At 37.2% G+C, this 23450-nt stretch overlaps 1 protein-coding gene across 1 annotated transcript in view; it reads left to right on the forward strand.

Annotated features, from left to right (window-relative positions):
- Nucleotides 1–23450, forward strand: part of LOC107695418 (uncharacterized protein C8orf34 homolog) — a 92014-nt gene that overhangs the window by 58377 nt on the left and 10187 nt on the right. Inside the window, exons 8-11 of the mRNA XM_016495317.1 lie at nucleotides 893–1028; nucleotides 7168–7250; nucleotides 8351–8424; nucleotides 19796–19925. Of these exons, the coding sequence (XP_016350803.1) occupies nucleotides 893–1028; nucleotides 7168–7250; nucleotides 8351–8424; nucleotides 19796–19925 (423 nt within the window). The remainder of the gene's footprint in view (nucleotides 1–892; nucleotides 1029–7167; nucleotides 7251–8350; nucleotides 8425–19795; nucleotides 19926–23450) is intronic.

The following is a 23450-nucleotide window of genomic DNA, read 5'->3' on the forward strand; positions in this document are numbered from 1 at the left end:
AATAGAATTCATTTAGATACGATTTATACACTATTTGCTTAAAGTTGTCTTGTGTTTGATGCGAAATAAACATTTATTTATTTTATTTATTTTTATTTGTTTATTTATTTATTTAATTTAATTTAATTTAATTTAATTTAATATTTAATTTAATTTGATTTTATTTTTTATTATAGAATAGAATAGAATTGAATAGAAAGATAAACATGGTTAAAGTCTCTTGAGTTAACCCAGTTCTGTTTGCAGTCAGTGTAACCTCTTAATATTTAAAAAATGCATGCTTCATATTGAAATATAAGGTTGATGCTTCAAGACTTATGTCACAAAAAAGAGAGAGAAAAATGTCAGAGAACTCAATGTTTAAAACATGAATAAATTCTGTGAATTTTCTAATTCAGTTGAAATTTTCTGATATATAATAATAATAAATGTATAATAATACATTTATAATAATACATTTGTCTTATAACAATAATTATTATTATTATCATTGTTATTGTCGTTAGAAAGAAATTATATAAACTATAATCATGATAATAACAACAACAACAATAGTAATAATTAATTAATAGTAATAATTGTTGTTATTTTTATTATAAAGACAAATTAAATCATTAAATCATTTTATTTTAGTGTTATTTTAATGATGATTATGATGATTAAAATAACATTGAATTATAAAAATAATATAAATAATATAAAAATGTGATTAATATTGTTGTAAAAATGCAAAATGTTTAAATGTATTATTATTATTTTTACGCATACCTCATAAGGATCTTTGTGACTCCAAACAAAGGCAGTAAATTCAGTCTGATCATAACCTGAGGGTTAAAATCATTAACAGATTTTGATCCGTCTTTCTTTCGCTGTCTCTTTGTCTCTCTCTCAGAGGATCTGGATGACCTGCGAATGGAGGGGGTCACTGGCCTGTTGCCGTCTGGCAGTAAGTTCAGCCAGGGCCGCAGCTCCTACTGTTCAGAGCCCCAGGCAAAAGTTACTCTCAACATCTGCTCAAGGTGTGCAAGGTAAATATTTACACAGCTCAATATTTACCAACAGCTCTCTACTCAATGACTTCACCACTCCACTAGAGCCACCCCTCAGCCCGTGAGCATTGTCACCCCTGCAAACCTCCATTCAACAAGTCAAGTGGTACACACAATGTGAAGAATGTCATCATTATGTCCACACTAGAATGCACTGTCATATATCTTAGTCAAGTCACGAGTCATGTATCCTGACCTCTGTTTGCTGAGAGGTCGCAACCGAACCCCTTTCAACCGGATATGATGGCCACACGCAGCATTCCAGCAATCTAGAGTTAAAACTCTGAGAGCTAAAGGTGAATGAATACAGTACATGCCGAGTAATGCACAATATTCATCTAACTGAGGTGACTATGACGTGTGCAGTTATCTTAAGACTATGCATCCGGGTGTTTCTTCGACTATGGGCACTTTTAGCACCTTTGAATTTTTAGAAAATCACTCTCTTAAAGCACACTTTTCATACTCTCACTAGTTGAATTCATTTGTCCATTAACACTGACTAACTGCGACAGAAGAATTCTGTAATTTTTTTTTTTTTCTGAAAGTCATGAACATTTCCACCACACTGTCATTTCCAAAACATTTTAATTAGCATTCTGTTTCAGAAATGACAATTGTGGAATGGACATCCTTGTTTTTGGAATAAAATGGCTGACTCCTTTGTCTTGCTAAGGTTAGTTTCACAGCTACAATTTTATGAATTCGTAATACACAGTTAAATAATATTTTCTCACTTTTTGCATAATTTGACACCTTGACTGGAAATATAAATAATATTTAAAAAATATAACAAAAAATATATTATGTTTAAATAACATATTTAGCATATTTTGTATTCACACATTGTGTCTTATAATTCATCTTGAGCTCTTTACTGACATAGATTTTGCCTTAAAAGTACAATAACTTTGAATAAAACTTCATTAAACTTTATGCACACGACCTTCAAAAGTTTGGGGTTGGTAAGGTTTTTTTTTTTTTTTTTTAACAAAAGATGTTATTACAATTTAGAAGAACTGTTTTCTATTTTAATATATGTAAAAATATGTATTTATTCCTATGAAGGCAAAGATGAATTTTCAGCAGCCATTACTCCAGTCTTCAGGGATACATGATTTAATGCATCTTTGCTGGGAAAAAAAAGACCTTCTGACCTCAAACTTTTAAATGTTAGTGTATATAAATAATTTCCACACAATAAAATTATTGAAATGGTGTTTAGATAATCATATTTTTAAACATGTAATAATTATTTTATATTTATATTATTTACAGTTGTATAAAAAGTATAAAAAGGCATGTAAAAAGTAGCAGAAATAAAGGAAAAACCTTAAAATGGTCCAAGACTGTTTTAATGTGACATTCATATAACAACAACAACAAAACGATTCTGTTATTTTAGATAAAATATTACCCCGGGACAGAAAAGTGTCAAAGGTTGAAGAAACACCCATCTATGGATGAGAGAAAGCATACATATCTTAAAAGCATTCTAGAAATCTGATTACATTCATAAGACCCACAAACAGATAATCTTCATTGTCACTTGTTTTCAGTTTTTATTTCCTGTTGTGTAGTTTGTGGCTGGGCAATATGATCACATTTCACACTGTTGGCTTTGATAGGGTGACTCAGTGCTCATGTCCGATGCCAGGCTCTGATAAGAAACAATCTGCTGGGTTAGATGGCTGCCACACTCCTACATCCCCCTGCATTTGTTTTGTTTATCTCTTTCTTTTTTGCTTTTCATTTCTACCCCATATCAGATTCACCACAGATACTTTAGACATTCTTCACAGTCTACGAGATGCTAAACACATCTTCGCACGTTTATCACTCAATCACCATTTGTTTGTGCACTGTTTATCACATTGATGTGGAAGTTCATTTGTTTATATCACAGGTTAAATGCGCAGGATTGTGGATACGGCCCACCCCGGTTACATATTTGGATCAGAGCTTGGGTTTCTTGCATTGATCTTTTTTCATCAGTGATGTCCGATTCATGAGCACACCGTTCTTTTGAATCTGAAACCTGAACAGTTCATTTGAATAATTCATTCATGAATCGGATTGAATCAGTCCAAGTGATTCTCTAACTGACCTTGTCTGTTTGTACACCTGGAAGCTCTTCAGTGCCATATAGACTTGCCAAACAGCAGCAGCCATATAATGTGAGGAAAGTGATGCCCATCTCTCTCTGTTTTTTCTTCTCTTTTCTTTGTCTGGGCATGTGGCTACTTGGAGGACTCAGGCAGCATTTGTCACATTTTCTAAGGCTCAGACATAGGAATCCTTTTATCTGGACATTTGTTATCTCAAGTGGTCAATGAGTGAAGAACACAGTACTTAGCAGTCCGGAAAGTCCAAATGTTAGACACTTTCAAAACTTGTAATATTATACTTAAGCCCGTTAAGTCCATTCAGTGGATTCACTGATTTATTGGTGGTGTCTATGTGGGCAAAAATCGTCTAGGTTACTTGTGTAACCCTCGTTCCCTGAAGGAGGGAACGGAGACGTTACGTCAGTCGTGACTGACGAATTGGGATCTCACCCGAGAGCCCAATCACCTTCGAGTGTTAACTAAACAAGCCAATGACAGTTGGCGTGCGTGTTTCGCCACGCGCCTGTATCGCGTCCTTCGCCAGCAGGACCGCGATCTCCGCACGCAAGACCGGAGCATCCTTGTCCAGCACCGAGGTGGACCGAGAGATCCCAATTCGTCAGTCACGACTGACGTAACGTCGAACGTGACTGACTGAAAGGGAACTGAACGCCAGTTTTATTCTAAATTAAGAAAATACTAAAACACTACCATTTTAAAAGAAGTATCTTATGTTCACCAAGGCTGCATTTGTTGAAATACAGTATTTATTTTATACAGTAAAAACAATATTGTGAAATATTATTACAATTTAAAATACAATTTTCTATTTTAATATATGTTTAAAATTCATTTCTGGCAATGCAAAGCTAAAATTTCATGTCTTCAGTGTCACATGATCCTTCAGAAATCATTCTAATACGCTGATTTGCTGCTCAAGAAACATTTAATATTATTTATGTTGAAAACAGCTGATTAATATTTTTGTGAGAACCGCAATGCAATTTTTCAGGATTCTTTTATGAATAGAAAAATACAAGTATTTATTTGAAATATAAATAGTTTGTAGCATTATAAATGTCTTGTTGTGTACTGTCACTTTTGGGTAAATTAATGTGTTCTTGCTGAATAAAAGTATTAATTTCAATGAAAAAAAGGTAATGTACATCAAAATTCCAATTGACCAAAAAAAAAAAAAACTAGTTCATTTAGAATAACCTATAAATGTTTCTCTCACAGCCTCGTTTTCATTTGCAGTCTAAGTTTTATTAATGCAATGCATTAAAAATAAAATGCAATAAAATAAATAGAACTAAATAGTGAATGCAACAAATCATTTTTTTCTAATTATTCATATTTTATTTATATATTCTCAAAAGTTTTCTCACAGGGTTTATTGCAGTCAGTCACAGTGAAGCTTAAACTGATTATGAAATGTGAACTTGTGTGTTCTTAGTCTTATAAAATCTTCTGCAGGGATCTGCTGACCCATAATTCACCACTGTAGGAAAAGGTCATGGGATTTATTCCTTATCTGCTGGTGTCTCTTCATGTGATGGATGAGGTGGTAGACTACAGCCACACATGCTTAGAAAACAGCTCATCTGGATGTAGCACAATCGCTCTCCGTTTTCATCTGCTCCTTAAATTGGCTACAGATATGAAACGTCAATATTATGTATGGGGTACATGAACAAAAAAGTGCATCTGATCCATTCCAGGACAGGAGTAGGTACTATAAAAGGCAATATGTTATAATTGTGATATTTATAGGATGCAGAGTAGCCTTTTATAGCAAAACTGGGCCACAGCTGCCAAACGCATCCAAGATTCGACTTCTGTCTGCTATAATTGAGGACTGACCCGATCAAGCACAGCTGTATGAGTCATTCACCATCATTATTTTAATTACTCACTCAAAAAAATATGCTGTAAGACAAGGAACTGCCTCAAATGGTGGGCTAGACCAGATCTGTTTTTTCTCAGTGGCTTCAGTATGTATGAGAGAGAATGAGGGAGAAAGTCGTAGGTGGATTTGATATATGGATAGACAGAGAGAAAAATAAAGTTGCTAAGCTGCAGTGAAACAGCAAGACAGGTAAAGCGGTAAAAAGAGGAGTTGTTTTCTTTTGTGAACATGCATATTAGCTGCCCTGATTGCTTACGGGAAAAGGCATGCAATGGCAATGCTGAGAAATGTGAAATGAATCAAGCCTATCATTTTCTAAGTAGCATTTGGTGATTTACAGTTCTGAAGTGAAAAAGCTCCAAAATAACAGTTTGAGAATACGACATTGTTGAAGAATAAGGTATGACAATTACACTGCTGTAGGTCTTCATTTTCCAGTCCTCTAAGAAATGTGTGAGAAGGTTTTAATCGGATGTGCCTACTTAAATCACCTGGTATGATCCTGGCCACACTATCTTTCTTTTTTTTTTTTTTAATATACTGATTTTCACTGCCTTAAATGAATAGTTCACCCAAATATAAAAATTTGCTGAACATTTACTCCAAGATGTAGATTAGTTGTTTCTTCATCAGAACAGATTTGGAAAAATTTAGCATTATCACTTGCTCACCTCTGCAGTAAATGGGTGCCGTCAGAATGAAAGTCCAAACAGCTGATAAAAAAAAAACATCACAATAATCCCCAAGTAATCCACACCACTCCAGTCCATCAGTAAACATATTGTAAAGCAAAAAGCTGCATATTTGTAAAAACTTATACATCAGAATTTAAACCATCACATCTGGCCAAAATACCAGTCCATAATCCATTAAAACTGTTCCTCCAGTGAAAAGTCAAAAGTCCATCTGCTGTCCACTCACATCAAAATCCATCATATTTGTTTAGAACTATTTGGACTGTTTTCACTTATAAATGGGGCTTGATCTGTGCATATTTCTCTCCTCATTCAGGCAAGAACTGGAGAAAGCAATATTATGGATAGAGGATTTGAGCAGTGGTTTAAAGTTAAAAATGTCTTGATGGATTTGTTTATTACATACAGCTTTTTGCTTCACAAAACATTAACTGATGGACTGAAGTTGTGTGAATTACTTGTGGATTATTGTGATGTTTTTATCAGCTGTACGACTCTCATTCTGACGGCACCCATTCACTGCAGAGGATCCATTGGTGAGCAAGTGCTAACTTTCTTCAAATATGTTCTGGTTAAGAAACAAATTCATCTCCATTTTAGATGGCCTGAGAATGAGTATATTTTCACTAAATTTTCATTTTTGAGTGAACTGTTCCTTTAAGGATCATGGTAGTATATACAGTAAGATGGATACTTTACCCAAAAATTGCCTTTCTTGTTTTCCTAGACCACAAAAGGAGATGTTAGACATTATGTTCATGCTATAAAGCTCCAAAAATCACAAAAAGCCCATTAAAAACATAAGACAGTTGTAAGGAACAGACTAAAATCAAAGTCCTCTTCCCCACTGAAATAAAGCGCAGCATCAAATTCTGCTTTTGAGGATGAGTAAATGATGATAATATTTTTGGATGAACTGTTCCTTTAAGAACAAGCCCTCTTTAGACAAGTTTCTAATCCCAGCATCCTCTGAGATAGGACATCATAAATGATGGGTGTTTGAGACAGCTGCACAGTTTGGTGATTAGTAGATTGTTGTCAGGTCTTAAGCGTTCCCCTATGTTACGCTCTGTCTACATTCCAGCCTGCCCATATCCTCATCCTCCCCTGATAGTGATAAGACAAATAGACTGCTTTGGCACGGTCTCATCACCTTTTATGAATAGAGACTCACTGTCTCCACTTGTTCTCATCCAGCAAAGACACAAGGTAAAAATAGAGATTTTATTCGATACTGATCCATTACACAGAGTTCTTTCATAGCCTCAGCAGAGAGTTCGCTCTGAAAGGAGAACATGATAGTATTTTCGCTGTTATCGTCCACAGCTATCATAACTGTGGGGAGAAATGCAAGCCACTTATTTGAAATTAAAACCTGTAATGCTCAATTTTTGTATTTTTTTTAGGCTTCAAGGGGACAGTCTAACTGCAAGGCCTGAAGAGGAACCAACACCCCATGTCCCAGAGCAAGCTGTGCCAGAAATACCTTGTACGTACCTACAGTCATTACTGAAATTAATTGGGCTGTGGGACAGCATTTATTTATGGGTCACACAAAAGGCGAGTCCTATCCTATTCAAATATATTGCACTAACTTTATATATACACAACGTTTGGAATATTATGTTTTTTCTTCTTTGTTTTCTTTCTTTCTTTTTTTTTTTAAATAAGTCTCACACAAGCTGTATTTAAAAAATACAGTAAAAACAGTAATATTGTGGAATATTATTACAATTTAAAAATTTAGAATGGTTTTCTATTTTAATAAAATATAATCCTAAAAATGGTTGGATTCTTTGAGGAATAGAAAGTTAAATGAATACCATTTATTTGAAATAGAAATCTTTTGTAACATGATACTTTACTGTCACTTTTGATCAATTTATTGCAGCCTTACTGAATAAAAGTATTAATTTCTTTCTTTTTTTAACTCATACTTACTCCAAACTTGTGAATGGTAGTGTATGACGGTGGTTTCCCAAAACATATTAGGCAGCGCAACATAAGGAAGAAATCATTGGGCAAAAAAATAGTTATTTTAATTTGTAATAATATTTCACTGTTACTGTATTTTTGGTTAAATAAATGCAGCTTGAGCATTGGAGACTTCTTCCAAAAAAAACATTAAGAAACAACAAACATTGTGATTTTTTGCATTTTTAAGAATGGTCATTTTCCATTATATTTGTTTAATTTTTAAATTTTAAATTCACTATTTATATATTTACTTTTTTTTTTCTTATTAAACTCAGTAAAGGACTTTTTTGGGCCCCTCTCGACACATAGCCCTGTAAGTACCTCCCAAGCAGGTCCATAGACGTCCCACCCTGCTTTTCTCTCTTTAAATCACATATCATATCCAAAAAGAGTAGATTTATGTATCATGTTATGGAGTCTGCTGAAAGGGGCAGCCTGTTAAAAATTAGTTTTTTGTTTGAGATTCACTCACTCTAACCGAGGAGAAATTTAATCTATCTATTGTCTCTTGAGGGGCCCTTTGGTACCGAGTGTGGGAGCGTATTGTGAGTGTGTGTGTGGTAAAGGCTTTATTGTGTTGTTTTTGTTTTCTTTTTTTTTCTTCTGGATCAGGTCCATTACCCGCGGTGACAGAAACCCTGACAGCAGCAGAAGATCTGCAGACAGCCTCTCAGGTGACAGGGCAGGTAGGTGATCCTCACCCAGCAAAACTGTTCGTTATATCACTTTCCCTGAGTCATTAATGTCTACAGCAGGGGTGCCCAACCTCGGTCCTGGAGGGCCGGTGTCCTGCAGACTTTAGCTCCAACCCCAATTAAACACACCTGAACCAACTAATCAATGTCTTACTAGGCATACCTAAAACTCAGCTAATCAAGCTCTTACTAGGCATACTAGAAACTTGAAGGCAGGCGTGTTGAGGCAAGTTGGAGCTAAACTCTGCAGGACACCGGCCCTCCAGGACCGAGTTTGGGCACCCCTGGTCTACAGCATCATCTCCATTGTGAACGCTGTCAGAGGGACAGTTAAAATCACTTACATCGTTCTCCAGGGAGGACCGTCCTCAGCGTGACTTGACTATTTGTCTCCATGCTTGTCAAGCTAGAGGGGACGCTTACCTAGCCAAACAATGAATAAGAGCTTATCATGTGAAAAAGGTACATTGTGTTTGATTAAAGGGCTGTTAAATAGGTTCAGGTTTTGGATGAACACAGTCTTGGCTGTTTACCTGGTGAGGAAGCACGCAACACTTGCGTCCTTCTCACAGTATCATGTTGTTAATGGAAAAGTGTTTGTTTACATTCGAGAGAGAGGCCAATGACGACACCTGTGTTGTAGAAATCCCCCATTCCATCAAATCTGTCAGCAACAGCCACCAGAGACCAGAACAGTCTTCCAACACAGAACATAATAACAGGAGTCTGGAGCTGTTCACACAGAACGTGTTCTTGTGTTCAAAGACAGCTGAACAGAAAGCAAGGGGCGAGTCTTTCTGTTGTTACATCTATCTTTTTGTCTGTCATTCTATCTATCTATCTATCTATCTATCTATCTATCTATCTATCTATCTATCTATCCATCCATCCATCCATCCATATCTACAGTATCATCTGTCTGTCTGTCATTATATCTATCTTTCTTTCTGTCTGTCTATCTATTTATTTGTTATATTGGTCTTTCTTTCTTTCTTTCTTTCTTTCTTTCTTTCTTTCTTTCTTTCTTTCTTTCGTCTCTCTGTCTTTCTGCCTGTCTGTTTGTTCTAAATATAGTTCTTTCAGTCTGTGTGTCTGTCTGTCATTATATCTATCTTTCTTTCTGTCTGTCTATTTATTGTTATATTGGTCTTTCTGTCTGTCTGTTGTTCTTTCTTTCTTTCTTTCTTTCTTTCTTTCTTTCTTTCTTTCTTTCTTTCTTTCTTTCTTTCTTTCTTTCTCTCTGTCTTTCTGCCTGTCTGTTTGTTGTAAATATAGTTCTTTCAGTCTGTCTGTCTGTCATTCTACCTTTCATTCTACTGTTCTGTCTGTTGTTCTATCTAAACTCCAGGGCTTTTCTGTTAATAAGCCAACACATTTCTAGTTAAAATTAGTTTCTTTCTTCCAGATAATTGAATTCAATATTCTTACATTCAAATTTTTATTGCAATTCTGCACCCTGTTAGCTACCGGAGTTAAAATTCAAATTGAAGATTTCAAATTGGAATTTAAAATTCAATTCAGTTCTGATATGCACACAGCTGTTGGTATTTACAGTTTTTACAATTGCTGACACATTTTTCAATACTTAGGTCAGTTTTTCAAAACTCTTCACACAGTTCTCCTAAACAGCTCGGCAAAGCAATACATTTCACATCCAAAATGGACTAAAACTACCAAAGCACTTCACACATGCCTCAACTCATTCTTCCTTACACTAGCAAAGGTTGTTAACCAATAAACACACTTTGTCACATATAAAACAATGATCAAAAAACACTAAAAATAGGTAGCATTATACAGTGTTTTCTTCTGTAAAAAAACGGTTTAGAATTCACTGCAGTGTATGTTACATGATACATGTTTACATTACTGTACAAAAGCATTATTTTTGTACCCTTTTGAATAGATGATAATGAAATTGAAATACTAACACCTGTGTAGGTGTTCAGCTACATGTAATTGTTTTACAGTTAGGTCAATTTTTCAAAACTCTTCACACAGCGAGCACAACATCAGTCTATGTAGGCTAAACTGTGAATTATTTATCATTGCTTTGGCACAAAATGCATTCATTGACAACATCTGTCAAATTACATGAATTCTTTTATCACTTCGACACAAGCCAATTTGCCCATGTTTACATACTGTTTTCAAAACTGTTCAACTTAAGTTCAAAACCTAGCATAGTACAAAAATTAATACTGTAAGAGAAATTTGCAACATAATGTATGAAGTAATGTCATATAGAAAAATATTCTGAATGTAAAAAATCAAATACTATCTAAGCAGTTGCATGTAGCTGAACATCTTCACAAGTGTTAGTCTTTCACTTTCATTTTCATCTATACAAAAGGGGAAAACTTAGGAATAATTTTGTACTGTAATGTAAACATGAACCATGTAACATATACTGCAGTGAATTATAAACAGTAGAGAGTATAATTTTTGTTTTGTAAAGACATTTTTACAAAACAAAACGTATAATGCTACCTGTTGTTAGTGTTTTTTAGGTTGTTGTGTTATGAGTGATAAAGTGTGTTTGTTTGGTGAAAACCTTTGCTAGTGTTATGTAAGAATTACTTGATTTGAGACATTAAGGAAGTGTTTTGGTAGTTTTAGTGCATTTTGAATGTGAAATGAACGGCTGTGTCAAGTTGAAAGATGGTTAGGAGAACTGTGTAAAGAGTTTTGAAAAAGTGACTTTAGTATTGAGAAATGTGTCCTAGTGTTTAAGAAAACTGTAGTAACATTTCATTTTTTACATTTGGATTATATTACAGTATAGTATTACTGTAGAACTGTAGCAAATTCCTCTCTTATTCAGTTGTGTTTTATAGTAGGTTTTGAACTTAAGTTTAACAGTTTTGAAAAGAGTATGAAAATGTCCAAATTGGCCTGTAGATACATTGAATGTTGGTGGTGGCTGTGTCTGTGTGAGAAAAGAATTCATGTAATTTGAAAAATGTATTCACTGAATATATTTTGTGCCAAAGCAAAGGAACATGGTATACAGTTTAACCCACATAGACTGCTGTTGTGCTCGCTGTGTGAGGAGTTTGGAAAAAGTACTCTACAACTGGACTGATGACTGTGTTCTTATCATGTAGGAACGCAGCCATAGAAAAACAATTAAAAACCGTTCAGACCTATGTGAACAACCCATCTCCTTGCATTCAGAGTCTGACTCTCAAAATCTCATGGGAATTTAACTGTATACAGGTTTCTGTCACTACAGCAACCCCGAACTCCCTATAACCCATCATGAAGTGGTTATTTTTCTATCAGCAGCATAACAGAGAGTGCAGCTATAATTACAGAGGAAAAGTGTTGGAAAAATCCTCTTTAGGAATCGCTGGCTGAGTCGTGTGTGGAGCTTATGGGCTGAGAGCTCCAAACAGAGTGGCAACACGAGGCGTGTGAGGCTTCTTCTTCGTCGCCCAGTGGGGACACCCAAGGAGCTGTGACTACCCTGAGAAACCGTACCACAGAGTAAACAATGCTGTTCGAACACCGCATAGGGCCTCACACGCACTTAGGTCTGCTTTCTCATTCACACAGAAACGTGCTCTTTACTTTGGCATGCATTTTTAAGACCTGTCTCTCTTTCTGAAAGGGAAAAAAAGAAAGAGAGAGACAGAGAAAGTGTGAAAGGAGGCCCCATCGTCTATAGATTAAACCGTGCCAGTGAACTAAGAGCGAGACGGCTAATGTTTCCCACATGGAGCGGCGTGTGTGAAAAGATCAGATCACCTACTGCTGCTTTTTAAAGCTTAATGTGGTTGTTTTCTGGTTAATTGCTTATTTTGGGCTCTATTTGAAAGGCAAATGCGATTTGTCTTCCTAATAGCTTATTACTTTAACTGGTCCTCAGGGGTTCTCCCATCTTGCCGCCCAGAATGGCACGGAAAACAAAACGTAATACTTTTATGAGCTGAGTCACTTCTTGGGACAACAATAGTCATGGGCGCTCTATCTGTGCTGGTCTCCTCCTGGCTGTAACTCATGTTTTTAGCCTATAAATGATGATCAGGATGGGCAGAGCTGCTTATGGGGTCCAGATTGCATAGAACATCCTGGGAGACTTCAGTTTGCTTGTTGGCCTTTGAACATCCTGTATTTTTTTACATCCATTCTACTGTTTTTTTTTTTTTTTACTTTTTCTTACTAATTTTTATAATCTGTTTATACACTCAAAAAATGTTTCGGTCTAAATTTACATTTTATGTAATTCAATTGCATAACAATTTTCCATCCATCTAGATTACATTGTTTTAACATAAACAAATCAATAAACTTAAAGGGATAGTTCACCCAAAAATGAAAATTTGATGTTTATCTGCTTACCCCCAGGGCATCCAAGATGTAGGTGACTTTGTTTCTTCAGTAGAACACAAACGAAGATTTTTAACTCAAACCGTTGCAGTCTGTCAGTCTTATAATGGACGTGAATGGGAATCACGGCTTTGAGAGTAAAAAAAAAACCATACATGAACAAAACCAAATTAAACCCTGCGGCTCGTGACGATACATTGATGTGTAAAGACACGAAACGATCCGAGGACGCACCCGCCCCCCCTCCCCGGTGGAATTGTTACGGCGCGGGATGCGCCTTCCGGGAGAGGGGAGTAATGTCACGCCCATGCTTGTGTTTGTTTTCCTCCCCCACATGCTCCATGACCTAGTTTCTCCCTTGTGTTAATCATGTTTGATTATGCCCTTATTTGACTCCAGCTGTGTCCCATTTATTCCCTCTTTTAGTTCCCTATTTAAGCCCTGTGTTTACCTGAGTCCTGCGTCCTGCGTCCTGCCTAAAACATCTATCCCCAGTGCTACGTGTGTTTTGCTTTCATTAAAGACTGTTCTTCGTTGAATCTCCGCGTCTCCTCACTCCAGCACAGTAGGCTCTCGTGACAATTATATTATATTATTTTATTTTAACACTTTTATACAAAGAATTAAATGTACCATATAACTGAATGTTTTTTTGCTGTTAAACAAAATAATACAACATTCATATATTAAACAGGCCAATTAATTCAAATACAAATATTTTATATTATTATTAAAATAATTACAATTACAAAAACATATATTTTCATATGTTATTATAATTATATATTATGTATGTTATATTTTAAGTAGTGCATTTATTTATTTATTTCAATTTTGAGTTGGTTAAAAAAAATTATGCTATGCCAACTAATTACAATACCAAAATAATGTCTCCAAATAAAAATATTTCAAAAGCATTATATTATTATAGAACTGGTTAATTCTGCTTAAGTTGGGCATGCTTTATTTATTTATTTATTGCCTTGTGTATTTTTTATTTTTTTTATTTTTTATTATTAGTAACAGTGAATTAATGTGCTAAATTGACCACACTGTTAAGTAGTTCTACTGCAGAAAGTAGGAAGTCAGAAAATGTCAGAAAATATTTTAGAACTAATTATTCATTCTACCCTTTTCCGGTCAATTTGGGCTATAATTCTGAAGTTCTCTAATCAGCCGTTTTTAAATGAAATCAGTTTTGTTTTCATAAAATGAGAATCAGATGGTATAGCTGAATTGAACCTCTTGTTGAACCTCGAGTCTGGCCTAGATGTTTCATTATTAAACTGACTGCGAAGGGAGTTTTTTTTTTTTCTGTGTATGATAATTAAGTTCATGTCCGTATTACTGAAATATTTGTTTATTTAGGGCTAGAAAATGAGGATATGTGTTTTTTTCCCTATGTGCTTCACTTTTGTTGTGACAGCCTCCCACCTTAGCAGATGAGAATATTTCAGCTTCAACCTTTTCTATTAATATTGGCCACCTTCGTAATATAAGCCATCGCGCATTAATGGGTCTCTCTCATGTGGTTTCCGGTCTTGATTGTCTTAGTACTGGGGTGATATTAAAAAACAGCCTTGAGGAGAGCTTGCTTTGACTGTGTGAGCTAAAACGGTAAAGTTTGGTCATGCCTGTGCATTGGCCTTACTGATCTTTCTGATTAGGCCTGCTCATTTATAACGTGGAAAAATTTAGTTGTTCTTGACACAGATGATGTCTATTTCGTTATATATTGCAGGAGGAAAAATCGTCCGTTCCACGTTTCAAGTTCTGGATTTGTTGCTTCAGTCCTCTACTACAGACTGAATTTACCTCCATGCCTGATTATACCTCTAATATACAGTGAGGTCCAAAAGTCTGAATCCACTTTGAAGATCTGGGATTCAAAAGTGTAATTTAAACCTGAAAATAATTAGAAAAAATATTTGAAAATGTTGAAATAAAGAAACAAAGATGCCAGCAAAAGGGGGAGAAATCAGATATTAAGAAGTTACAAAATTCATATTTTCATTCATTTCATTAAAAAAGTATTTTCACTAGAGGTTATCAGACGTTTGGATCTGACTGCACTAATTATGCAAAATTATGAAAAAATGACATAGTTCGGCATGTGCAACAAAATATTTTGTCAATTAGATTTTTTTTTTCTTGTATTAAACACCCTGAGCATGAAATCAGTGGACTATTGAAGCAAATTGCTTAAACAAATCTGATTCTCACAAAGCATTTCAGAAGCATGTAATGTGCTCTGGTGTTTTTGGCCCCTGTCTCATCCATTACTACTTATAGCTATTCAGTCTTAAGCAAAAACGTCATCTGGCATCTGTTTTTGTAGTGGTCTATACTATATAACATCTGCTCTTACTTCAGGAAGAATCATAGATTACTTTTATTTTTACTTTTATTGACAGGTGAAAATGAGAATCCTGTGTTGTCTGTAAAATGCTTTTCAGAACTTCATGTTATGTAGTCAGATTTGATTCCCTTAAGTAAATTAAGAAGATTCCCTTAAGCATTGTATTATAGTTTATGTATTATAGTTTTCTTGAGTGAAACAGCTCGGGTGGCCACAATTTCTTCTTCTGTTGGGGGTCCCTGAGCTCTTATGGGAGTCTGGGACCCTGCAGCTCTCCCTGAATTCAAACACTGAATGTAATTCAGGCAATTTATAAGATATATGCCAGAGGAGCTGACAGACTCTCCCATATATTCCGTCAAGCCATCTGGTTCATGTTTTTCACTCGTTACAAATTTCTGAAATGTTGTCCAGCTAACATAATATAGCGATAGCATTAACAAATGATTCAGTGGACCTCTAGAACAAAGATATATGTCAGGCAAGATGCAGAAAAACACGCTCCAAAATGTCACACACCTGCCTGAAGCAAATATACAATGCTCACTGTCTAGATGGATGTTTTTCAATGTGATTCACATATTTTACTTTCTTAACAAATCATAAACAATTAATTTTGTGATCTGGTTGAATAAAGTCTTTTCAACAGGTTACGTGTGGTTTATGTGAGCTCTGCGGGTTCGTGTTGTTTTATTCATGTATAATCCAGGTGCACACAGTATGTCATGCTGTAGGGCTCTGTGGTTTAGAGTTTAATCAGATAATACATTTGCTATTGTCCATTTCCCTTTTGATTTTGGCACAGTGCATGTTAACATACATAATGAGGGTTTGGATGCTGCCAACTCAAGTCAATTTAATAAACCTTTGTGTTATGCATCCGCCACTGCTGAGGACCAGAGGAGAAGGAAATCGTGGGGCTCTCAGATGGACCTGGCTAAGGAGCTAAAAAAGGGACTCTCGCTTTCATGCTCTTTAGCTGCAGACGAGAGTAAGCTGCTGGATGAGGATGTGTCTCTCACATCCTCTGATCCAGCAGCTAGTGCTCTGCGTGAGTATGGATATGAGAAGATGCTCCCTGTTGAAGAGACACTAAATTGCTATCTCTCAGTGGGTGACGCGTCTTCTCTTAGGGCTCCCTCTTTGCCATTCAAACCCCTTCAAGAAACATACCGTTTGAATGGCAAGGCATACGCAGCAGCAGGTCAGGCTGCAGCTGCACTGCATACCATAGCGGTGCTCCAAGCTTATCAGGTTTATCTGCTGAAAGACCTGGGGCTTCATTTATCAATCTAACGTAGAAACGAGCGCAGATCCATGCGCACAAATTAACTTACGACAGAGTTCACGTGTGATTCATGAAACATTCGTATGCAAATTGCAAACAATTAGGCTACATTAATTTATGTAATTTATATGTATATTAAAATACTCGTAAATATAAACAGCCTATTTAGTTCCCCTCACTCTACAACAAATATTTTAAATTGAACGGTATTCAGAACAGAACAAGAATGAAAAATAAGTAGTTATAAAATTATATATTCAACTATAAAATAAAACAAATTAGGCTATAGTGACATTCATTATAAACAGCATACAAATTTCAAGCAAAACTGAAACAACATTGAGCTCACGAGCCTGTCTCATACCACAAGAATCCAAATGTTTCCATTTTTGCCATATTTGTAACATTTGTTTGCATAACTATTATTCATTATGTAGCCTAAACATGGCTTTATACTTCACTCATATTCTAATATCCGTGTAAAATCCTTCACATGCGCAAAAAATGTTTGTTTGGGCACTGCATGCTGATTTTACAGCAGTCCTTTTAAAATAAACAGTGTAACTTTTATGTTTACTACAGTACTACAGTCTCCTATGCTGGGCCAATGATGTGTTTGGCTGCTTCTATTTTACATCTTGGGCTTTCAGTACAGGGTAGTAGGGCTCCCAGTGCATCTCCCCTGTCGAAAGTCAGGAGATGAGGGCCCTATGTGGGACCTCTCTCCCCTCGCTCTGGTGACCTCTTGGGGTCTGTGGTCGACTAGACCCAATTAGGTTCTCTTTAGCCCAGGCTGTGGGCTTGTATAGCCTCCTGGATCCTCTTGCGTCTCTAGGTCAAGCTGATGCTCCTCACTTATGAGTAGGTGTAGTTGAGGATTCTGCTCCTGGGGACAGGAGCTTGACCTTACCCCCCTCGCGCTCCTGAGGGCTACTTGTGGGTATGTCTCTGGTACAGAATCCTGGTTCCCTTGATAGCGGGATGCTAGGCCTGTCTTGTTGGGCCTCCCTGTTCATTCCATCACTGGAAAACCCTGACACAGAGTCGTTAGGCTTCTTCTAGGAGCCTCCTTGGTCATCAAGGTCCCAGAATAGCGCTGCAACCTCAGAGGCACCATCATGTGACTGCCCTTATGGTTGAGTTGGTGGTGCTTCCCTCAACTGAGGGTCTCCTATGAGTATCCCATTACTGGAGCCCCCATCATGTGCCCCTGAGCATGTGAGTTTTCCTCTCACTCTGAGAATTAAGGACTCTGCTCTCTTGAGCCTGTGAGGCAGTCATATATATATAAACTAATAAAATAACACAAATTAAACTGTAATTAAAATGGAAACTGAAAATCTAAAAACATCTAAAAGTTGCTACTAAGAAGCATTAAATCAGTAACTTTCTTTGTCAGACTTTAAACTCAAAGAAATAGCATAAAAGAAAGAGAAGTGATATACCCCTACTGTTTTATGGCCAATAAATTGTATCTCTCACATCCAGCAAACGAAAAGTGGAAGAAGCTTTCAACTTGTTTTAGCAGCCCAGTCCAGAAGAACTGATGCAATGTGGTCGGTGGTGTTTGCTTCCTTGTGCTGGGGTGGGCCACCGCTCTTTATTGTGACTCTCTTCCCTTGTGGCAGGTCAGTGTGGGCAGAACACAAGCCTCAACGCTCTGTGTACTTGCTAAAGATCACTGTGGCTTGAGCCTGCAGCCTCCAACATGGCCGTAAAGAGCCAGCACACGCAGATGCGACAGCAGGCATTGAGCCAAGGCAATGTTGTCCCTGTGCGGTAAATAGACATAGGCCAGTCGTGATGGCAAATGTAAATCCTCGACTTTCCCTTGTGGTTTTTGAACCTGCTTCCAATGAACTGGACTTTTCTGAACAATTATAATGGTGTATGATGTGCGCAAGAGAAACTCTGCAGCTTCACTAGCCTGTTTAATGGACTTTGAGAGTGAAGTGTTCTGCTTTTCCTGTGAGGATTGAGGTGAATGGTGGATCGGTCGCCAGTGGCTTGGCCTAGGATTCTGAATATGGGTACACAAGCACAGTGCGAGTACTTAAAATGCAAACGGTTGTTGAGTGGTCTCATACAGTATTTATTCTCAGTCTGCATTTAATTTCTGAAGCAATTGGAACCATGCTTTTGAGTGGACGTAAGCCCTTTTAAAAGTGGTTGCAAGCTTTGGTGGACCAGTCGGTTTGTTCTTAATCCACAATTTCTCATTGCAAAAGTAAAACAGCTGTGTTGTTTAGCCGGTAAACAGCTTGTCTCTGATCGGCTCACAGGAAACTGATTTGTTGAAACTAGTTTGATTCATTCTCGTCGCACGCACACATCACGATCAATAAAGACAAATGTCGCTGTAAACCACAGTCGTGCTGAAGGAAACAGCATTGCGTTTCCCAAGTATTGCTTCTGTTTGCAAGTATCTAAGATCTATTATGGGTTTGTATAGTCAATGACGGTTCTAAGTGGAAGTAATAAACCTCAAGAGAACGAATTGTGCCAGTAAGGCGGAATCAGAAATGAATCATCCTCAAATATTAACGCTGACATGGATCTCTTAACAGCAGACTCATCGTTTATGAAATTGTTTCTGTTAACTGTCATTCATATTTATTTGTTGTTACTGTAAATGTAGATGCTTGTCTATAGAGAAATGTCAAAACATTTGTGAGGGAAGAGTTTTCTTCCCGGATGAATGTTGCTTTGAGGGCTGTGTGTCTAAAGGGTTTGGAGATTCTCTGCAGAGTTAAAATGAGTGTGTGTTTGTATGCTTGTCCTCTATCTGTAGTATGGAAATTACCTGACTTTGCTCTGTTTAAATTAATAGTGCATTATGGGCCAGGAAGCCGGAATCACAGATATGGTTTTGTTTATATGTATGTATTTTAGGTTATTGGGGTAATGTATTCTTCCATTGTTGTTTATCTTGTTAGTGTATTGGGTAATGCTTGTGTATGTGTGTGTGTGTGTGTGTGTGTGTCTGTCAGTCTGTCATTTATCCGTCCATCCATCTGTCTCTCTGCCCATGTATCAGTCTGTCGATCACAAAAGCTGCATTTATTTGATAAAAAAAAACAATGCAATATTGGTAAATATTAATTTATTACAATCACATTTTAAAGGGGTTTGACTTGAAACTCTGACCCCTTTTTTCCAGGATTCTTTGATGGATGGAAAGTTAAAAAGAACACCATTCATGTGATTTTTTTAGTGCATACACGCTGATATATACTGTATATATATATATATATATATATATATATAATCATGCACTTGTGTTTGTGTTTATATGATTTTAAAAATGTAGTTACATTTAGAAATTCAAAGCTAATGCGACTCTGTTTCTTGTGTGTGTGAATGCGTATATGTGTGTGCTATAGCGTCACCCTGTCTGGGCATCAGATGTGAAGCCAATCAGAGGCACGAGCCCCCAAACGCCCAGACGTGCTCTGCAACTCCAGGACTCGCTTTTCTCCAAAGAACTGGAGAACATGGGCAAACATCTTGCCGGTAGGTTTTTAACACACAGACACCCACACGCATATAAAACAGGCCACCTTTCCATTACAGCCTGACACTGTCAAAGGCCACACATGTCAAAGTCTGCCTGCAAACACAGGGATGATTGGCTAATTAAAAGCTGATCCACCTATTAAAATATGTCGTGAAAAATGGTGACCATTTTTGATTCATTTAATAATGCCACCACCACACTAGCTTGTTAGCATCGCTGTGAAGTGACAAATCTCTGTCTGTAGATGATCAAACTCAGCCGGTGGTTTGATCTCACAGACCTTTGTTAGATGTTGTGTGTGTGTGAGACGCTTGTTCGTTTGGTAACCGCTTGAAAGCATTGGGCAAAACCAACGGCACAAACAACACCAAGGACTCCAACATGTGTCGCACAGTTATTTGTTTACGCATGTACTGCTTTTTATTTCAGTTCGCTGTCGTACACCGAATACATTTGAAACATATTAAGTATTTAAGAAGGGCACTCTCACTGAGTCATCAGGGCAACAGCTGTGTGTATGTGTGTGGATGTGGGAGGTTGACATTTAAACACGAAAAGTTAACAACCTTAGCAAAGTAGACACGAATATGTAGCTTTTGCACGCATACTTAGCTAATCGGAAAATACTATAATTGTTTTTGATGTTTCACCTAGAACTGTTATTTCAATGTGATTAATGTATCTCTCTGTCTCTCTCTCTCTCTTTCTCTATATATATATATATATGTATATAAATATATATCAGGGGTGAGCGATATGGCCAAAATCTTACATCTCGATATGAGTGATTTTATTTCACGGTAACAATATATACATTATATTGATCAAATCAAGCTCACTGAAGACAAATACACAGTCAGCGATTAAAGAAACTAATTCTGTCAGGACCACTATTGTCAAAGATGATTGACAATTAGCAGTTTGGATTGGCGGTATGTTTCTGTTCTGGGCAAGAACTCCCTGTGCATCCATGCAGCCTAACATGGATGAGAGCAGGGAGAGCAGCGATAACCCCCTTAGGGTAAATGGAACAGAACCAACATAAATGTATTGCAGATATAATTAATGGTCAATAATTTAATGTACAAATTTTAGAAATTAGTCTGATTCAAAGGGAATCAGAAGGCCGAATCCTGACTGGATGAGAGGAGGAGCTGGGGATGGAGGAGGGTAATTAGCTATTGAGCCAGCGCGAAAGCTGCTGATAATACTGAAAGACCTTATGTATGGATGCTGTGTATATATATATATATATATATATATATATATATATATATTGGATTTTGGAATTGGAATGCAATTATTCCCACATTTCTCGCTATAGACATTAAAGTGCTACATGTATGTGGGAAGTGTTTATATATTTGTATCAAGTGTGCTTGTTATTCTGTGACTAAGTCAGTGGGAAGCTTATTCTGACATCACTTTGCGGGAAAAGTCGCCCCTGCTCTCAGATGGCATTGATTTAAAGCCGTTTGTCTGTTGAGATATATCTAAACAGAGTAATCTACATAGGACCAGGCGTTAGGCCCATTCTACAGCCTAATTTACCCCTTTCATGCTTTTATTAGCTGTTAATGTTCTCCGTGTTGAAAGCCAGGCTTCTTCTTTTATCTCATTATTACCTCAATTATGTGGTCAACTAAATCCTCAAGACTCCTTTTAATTTACGATCAAGCTGCGTTGTTTTGTTTTAGGAATTTAAGAGCTTGATATTTGACTTCTGCCAAAAGGACAAAATTATTGGCCGTTTTTTAATGGCAGAGAAAAGCTTTCCGCCACTTTTGAATAAATAAAGCATTACTTTCAGCTAGCTGGAATTCCTCAGATCTCTCCCTCTCTCTCTTCCTCTGTGAGATGAACGTTTTTAATGTGCATATATGTAGGGAGAAAGTCGGGAATCAAGAAGGTTGCAAGACTTTTAGTCTTTGGCGACTTCAACATTCATCTGGACAAGCCTTATGCTACAGACTTCCATTCACTCCTTGCTTCATTTAATCTCAAACAACTTACCACTACAAGCATGCACAAATCAGGCAACCAACATGACTTAATTTACGCACGCAGTTGTATTGCAGACAACATTTTGGTAGAACCCCTACATATCTCTGACCATTTCTTCATTACATTTAAACTACATTTTGCTACCTGTGTGCCACCAACCCATATACCGGTTACTTTTAGACGAAACCTACGCTCCCTTTCCCCCTCCCATCTTTCCTCCGTTGTATCCTCCTCTCTTCCCTCACCTACCCATTTCTCATATCTGGATGTGAATGCAGCAACTGACACTGCTCTACTGTACTTTAACCTCTTGTCTAGACGATATTTGTCCTTTCACCTCCAGCCCAGGGTTAGGGTTAGGATTAGGGTTCATTTCATCTTTCTCTGCTGAAGCCCATACTGCCAAATCTTCATTTTTCCACAACAAGATCAACAGTGCTCCAGACACACGTAATCTTTTCAAAACATTCAATTCTCTCCTCTGTTCCCCTCCACCACCTCCCACCACTTCTATAACAGCTGATGATTTTACCACATTCTTCACAGACAAAACTAGAACAATTAGTAGTCAATTCTCAGTCCCACACACACAGGACCTCAAACCAACCACACCCACTGGTAAAACTCCCACCTTCTCCTTCTGTCCCCTCACTGACGCAGAAGTATCAAAACTTCTCCTCTCCAGCCATCCTACAACATGCCCTCTAGACCCAATCCCCTCACACCTTCTCCAAGCAATCTCTCCTACAGTCTTACCAGCACTCACACACATCATCAACTCATTCCTCCTCACAGGCACCTTCCCCACTGCATTCAAGTAGGCTCAGGAAACCCCACTGCTCAAAAAAATCTACATTCAACACTACTCTTATAGACAACTACAGACCTGTCTCTCTCCTTCCATTCATAGCAAAAACCCTCGAAAGAGTTGTTTTCAACCAGATATCATTGTTTCTTTCACAGAACAACAAACGACACTAACAAGTCAGGTTTCAGGAGTCGCCATTTAACTGAGACTGCGCTACTGTCAGTCAAGGAAGCCTTGCGGATTGCAAAAGCTGATTCCAAATCATCAGTTCTTATTCTGCTGGATCTATCTGCTGCTTTTGACACTGGGGTTCCTCAGGGATCAGTTCTTGGACGCCCTTTCTAACGGAGCATGCTGCACAACTTCTCTTCCAGGCCCTTGTCACTTCTAGGCTGGACTACTACAATGCTCTTCTGGCTGGACTTCAATCAAGCACAATCAAACCTCTACAGATGATTCTGAATGCATCGGCATGACTGATCTTCAACAAGCCCAAAAGAGCCCATGGTACACCTCTCTTTATCTCCTTGCACTGACTACCGGTTGCGGCTCGCATCAAATTTAAGACATTGATGCTTGCATATAGAACAGCCACAGGCTCAGCACCCGCCTACTTCCACTCACTACTACGAATCTACATGTGCATCTCAATAAATTAGAATGTCGTGGAAAAGTTCATTTATTTCAGTAATTCAACTCAAATTGTGAA

This window comes from Sinocyclocheilus anshuiensis, unplaced genomic scaffold (genome assembly GCF_001515605.1).
Source record: "Sinocyclocheilus anshuiensis isolate Anshui unplaced genomic scaffold, SAMN03320099.WGS_v1.1 scaffold110, whole genome shotgun sequence".
Classification (NCBI taxonomy): Eukaryota; Metazoa; Chordata; class Actinopteri; order Cypriniformes; family Cyprinidae; genus Sinocyclocheilus; species Sinocyclocheilus anshuiensis.